Consider the following 5,236-nt stretch of genomic DNA (forward strand, 5'->3'; position numbering starts at 1 on the left):
ATGGAGCCCGAGCCATCTATTCAGGTAAACTTTGCTTGATTTGTTGTTCAATTTAGACCTAGGGTTATAACTTATCAGTTTATTGATTTATTGTTTATTGCTGATTCATTGTTTATTGCTTATTTATTGTTTATTGTTCAGTTTATCAGTCTATTGATTTATCAGTTTAGCAGTCTATTGATTTATCAGTTTATCAGTTTATCAGTTATTCAGTGCTGGTTCTGTGCTTAATGATTTAAACTTCAGCTGCTTGTTTATTGCTGGTTCTGTGCTTGTTTATTGCTGGTTCTGTGCTTGATTTATTGCTGGTAAAAGGGCTTGTTTATTGCTGGTTTTGTGCTTGTTTAATGCTGGTAAAAGTGCTTGTTTTTTGCTGGTTTTGTGCTTGTTTAATGCTGGTAAAAGTGCTTGTTTTTTGCTGGTTCTGTGCTTGATTTATTGCTGGTTCTGTGCTTGTTTAATGCTGGTAAAAGTGCTTATTTTTTTGCTGGTTTTGTGCTTGTTTAATGCTGGTAAAAGTGCTTGTTTATTGCTGATCTTGTGCTTGTTTAGTGGTGGTAAAAGTGCTTGTTTTTTGATGGTTTTGTGCTTGTTTAATGCTGGTAAAGGTGCCTGTTTTTTACTGGTTCTGTGCTTATTTTTTTGCTGGTTTTGTGCTTGTTTAATGCTGGTAAACGTGGCTATTTTTTGCTGGTTCTGTGTTTATTTTTTTGCTGGTTTTGTGCTTGTTTAATGCTGGTAAAAGTGGCTATTTTTTGCTGATTCTGTGCTTATTTTTTTGCTGGTTTTGTGCTTGTTTAATGGTGGTAAAAGTGCTTGTTTTTTTGCTGGTTTTGTTCTTGTTTAATGCTGGTAAAAGTGCTTGTTTTTTTTCTTGTTTTGTGCTTGTTTAATGCTGGTAAAAGTGCTTGTTTTTTGATGGTTTTGTGCTTGTTTAATGCTGGTAAAGGTGCCTGTTTTTTGCTGGTTCTGTGCTTATTTTTTTGCTGGTTTTGTGCTTGTTTAATGCTGGTAAAAGTGGCTATTTTTTGCTGATTCTGTGCTTATTTTTTTGCTGGTTTTGTGCTTGTTTAATGCTGGTAAAAGTGGCTATTTTTTGCTGATTCTGTGCTTATTTTTTTGCTGGTTTTGTGCTTGTTTAATGGTGGTAAACGTGCTTATTTTTTTGCTGGTTTTGTTCTTGTTTAATGCTGGTAAAAGTGCTTGTTTTTTTGCTGGTTTTGTGCTTGTTTAATGCTGGTAAAAGTGGCTATTTTTTGCTGATTCTGTGCTTATTTTTTTGCTGGTTTTGTGCTTGTTTAATGCTGGTAAAAGTGCTTGTTTTTTGCTGGTTCTGTGCTTGATTTATTGCTGGTTCTGTGCTTGTTTAATGCTTGATTTATTGCTGCTTAATGATCTAAACTTCAGCTGCTTGTTTCTGTGATTGATTTATTGTTAAGATTATCTGGTTTTGTTCAATTTATTGCTTGTTTATTGATGGCTGCTGCTTAATGATTTAAACTTTTATTGCTTGTTCTGTCCTTGATTTATTGTATTTGTTTATGTAGTTTGACGCCAGTTCAAGTGAGAATATGGGCGACACTGGATTGCCTCCCGTTCCTATTCCGAATGAATCAACAAGCATCAGATCTCTGACTGCATTGCCTCCTGTGCCAGCTCCTCATCGAAACACAAGGAAGCTTGCTAGTAGAGGCCGAGGGAAAAGGCGGGCTGTTGAAGAAGCTCCCGTTGATGACTCTGCTGAAACTGAGACCGACGAAGGTAAGAGAAAACCTTGTAGACCTAGGTCTTGGACATGGGATCACTTTACTAAAGATGAAACTAGTAATCCACAGTATCCTAGAGCTAAATGTAATTGGTGTGGGGCTAGTTATGCATGTGATACACATAAAAATGGCACTAGTAACATGAAAAATCACTTGTTGTCGCAATGCAAAAAATTTCCGAAGGAGGCATTAGATCCTACCCAAAAGATTCTTTGTTTTCAAGATGTGGTAAAAGATGATAGGAAAGGGATAGGTAGCTCACTTTCTGCCGTGTCATTTGATGTTGATCGTTGTAGACAAGCACTTGCTAGAATGATTATTGTGGATGAATTGCCTTTTTCGCATCTTGAGGGGGAGGGTTTTCGTTATTATACGAGTTGTTTGCAACCCAAGTTTCCTATTCCTGGAAGGCTCACAGTTGCTAGGGATTGTTGGAAGCTTTATTTGAATGAAAAAGTTAAGTTGAAGTCTGTTTTCTCTCAACCAAATCAAAATGTTTGTTTGACAACTGATTGTTGGTCATCTGTGCAAAACTTGAACTATCTTTGCCTTACTGCTCATTACATTGATGCTAATTGGAAATTGCAAAAAAGAATCTTGAATTTTTGTACTATCAAGAATCACAAGGGGGAAACAATTGGTAGGAAGATTGAAAGATGTTTGTTGAGCTGGGGGATATCCCGAGTTTTTTCTATCACTGTTGATAATGCTAGTTCAAATGATGTTGCACTTTCTTACTTGAAAAATAGAATGGAGGATTGGAACTCACATCCATTAAGGGGAGAGTTTTTACAGGTTAGATGTTGTGCTCATATTTTAAATCTTGTTGTGAATGATGGGTTGAGAGAAATGCATGAGTCAATTTTAAAGATTAGAAATGCAGTTCGGCATGTGCGTGCATCACCTGGTCGTTCTGAGAGATTTAAAACTATGATTAAGGAAGCTAGAATTCTGGAAAAAGGCACTGTCCATTTAGATGTTCCTACTAGGTGGAACTCTACCTTTTTAATACTTGAAAGTGCTTTGAAGTTTCAAAAGGCATTTAAACATTTGGGGGAGAGAGATTCTGAGTATGCTATGATGGCTGGTGGGATTCCTAGGTCTGAGGATTGGGAGAATGCAAAGCATTTTGTGAAGTTTTTAAAAATATTTTATGAGGTTACTAACAAAGTTTCTGGTTCAACGTTTGTGACATCTTCTCAACACTTTAATGACTTTTGTAAAATATTGTCTACACTTAAGCATTGGATGGGAAGCTTGGATACGATACTTTCAAGCATGGCTAAGAAAATGAAGTCCAAGTATGATAAGTATTGGGGAAATATAAAGAACACAAACATGATGATTTTCATTGCAGTTGTTCTTGATCCTAGGTATAAGCTTCAATTGATTAAGTGGAGTTTTGAAAAGTTGTATGAAAAAGAAGATGCTGAATTCTTAACTTCAAAGGTGAAGGAGACGCTTTTTAGGGTGTTTGATAGCTACAGGCTATTTGGTGATAACTATCAAAGGTCTAGTCGGCAAGATCCTCCTGAAATTAGCACACAAGAGCTTGAGGCACATGAAACTTCTTTTGCTATGGAATTTGAGAAGGAAATGCAATTCAATGAGAGTGCTAACAAGAATGAGGTGGAGTTATATCTTATGGAGGCATTAGAGAAGAGTGGCGTGCAATTCGACATTCTAAATTGGTGGAAAGTGAATTCCACTAAATTTCCAATCCTTGGGCTGATTGCAAGAGACGTCTTAGCCATGCCAGTTTCCACAGTTGCTTCAGAATCGGCATTTAGTACTGGAGGAAGGGTGTTAAATAATTATAGGAGTTCTCTAACACCGATGACAGCTGAAGCGTTAATTTGTACCCAAAATTGGCTCCGAAACTCTCCAAAACTTGTCCTTGAGGAACTCATCGAGGAATTGGAGAAGTTGGAATTAGGTATGGTTAAGTTTTTACTTATAATTTTCTTTATTTTAATCTAGTTTTTATTAATATATATTAATTGTTATGATTGTTTCTTCTTTTATATATTTTGTAGAAGTTGCACCCACTCGTGATCCCAATGAAGAAGATTCTGGTGTTGAGTCTGATTAAAGTACATCTTGTTAAGTTGTTATGGTAGGAATTGTTTTCCTTATACTATTATTATTATTATAATTATTATTGTTGTTGTTGTTCTTATTATGTAACTTTTTTTTTAATTTCAGGTTGGTTTGCATTATGAAGTTAGCTATTTTATTGGAGAAGACACCATAACTTTGCTAATGACAATTTATTTTTATTTTCAGTTGTGTTGACTGTTGAACTATTAAACTTCTTTAATTGTCGTATTTGAATTCTGTTGTCGTTATATTTCATTAGATCAATACTTTGTTAGCTATTGTGTATTTTGGTTTGTCGATTTCAGTGTTATGACTTTGCATAATAGTATGGTAGAATTTTTTTTATTTGATTGAAAAAACCGAACAAACCGAACCAAACCAAACCGATTTTAATTGGTTTGGTTTGGTTCGGATGACCTTGAAAAAAAACCGAACCAAACCGAACCGCAGCATAATTAAACGATCGGATCGGATGGCTTTTCCTTCAAAAACCGAACCAAACCGCACCGCGAACACCCCTACTGGCAGGAACGCAACCCACGCGGCCGCGTGAGCCATGCGGCCCGTCACTTTTCCGCGACCTGTACGGACCAGAAAGGGCTGGAAGTGACTTCTGGGCTGTTTCTAACCCAGTTTTTGGCCCAGAGAACACAGATTAGATGCTATAAAGTGGGGGAATGCATCCATTCATAACCATGCTCTCATAATTCACTTTTCATAGTTTTTGATGTAGTTTATAGAGAGAGAGGTTCTCTCCTCTCTCTTAGGATTTAGAAATTAGGATTTTTAGAAACTAGGATTTAGGACCTCTCTTGGTTTTTAAGAGTGACTCTCGATTCAGGTTCAATGTTCCTTTTTATTTATTTTTCCAATTAAATTTATGAACTCTTCCATGTTACAGATTACTCTTTTAAATTAATGCTATTTGAGATATTTCAGATCTATGATTGCTTTCTTTAATTTATGTTGTCGGTACTTATCCAAATTATTTTCATTCGAGTAGATAGTTTTCCTTTTGGCTTTGGTTAAATAACTGGCGACTCTTGAGTTATCGAACTCATTGTTAATTGAAAATTGGAATTCATCCACTTAACTTACCTTCATAGTTAGAGGTTAACAAAGTGGGAGAAAAATCCAATTCTCATTACAATTGATAAGGATAACCAGGATAGAACCTCCAGTTCTTCATACCTTGCCAAGAGATTTTATTAGTATTATTTTATTTTATTTTACTTATCATATAACATACTCCCACCTTACTTCCAAAACCCCAATTTACAAACTCATAACCAATAATAAGAACATACCTCCTTGCAATTCCTTGAGAAGACGACCCGAGGTTTGAATACTCGGTTATCAATTTCAAAAGG

General features: G+C 35.8%; 1 protein-coding gene and 1 long non-coding RNA gene across 2 annotated transcripts; both read left to right on the forward strand.

The window, feature by feature from the left end:
• On the forward strand, positions 1-3,376 carry LOC112801697 (zinc finger BED domain-containing protein RICESLEEPER 2-like). Its single transcript, XM_072195997.1, has 5 exons — positions 1-24; positions 142-148; positions 247-308; positions 1,548-3,261; positions 3,360-3,376. The coding sequence occupies exons 1-5, from the start codon at positions 1-3 to the stop codon at positions 3,374-3,376; spliced, it is 1,824 nt and encodes a 607-aa protein (XP_072052098.1).
• An 8-nt stretch (positions 3,377-3,384) lies between these two features.
• Positions 3,385-4,227, forward strand: LOC140184595 (uncharacterized). The gene is made up of 3 exons (XR_011881678.1): positions 3,385-3,702; positions 3,803-3,882; positions 3,972-4,227. It is a non-coding gene; the product is annotated as an uncharacterized lncRNA (long non-coding RNA).
• Positions 4,228-5,236: the final 1,009 nt, after the last annotated feature.

Source organism: Arachis hypogaea, chromosome 5 (genome assembly GCF_003086295.3).
Source record: "Arachis hypogaea cultivar Tifrunner chromosome 5, arahy.Tifrunner.gnm2.J5K5, whole genome shotgun sequence".
NCBI classification, from domain to species: domain Eukaryota; kingdom Viridiplantae; phylum Streptophyta; class Magnoliopsida; order Fabales; family Fabaceae; genus Arachis; species Arachis hypogaea.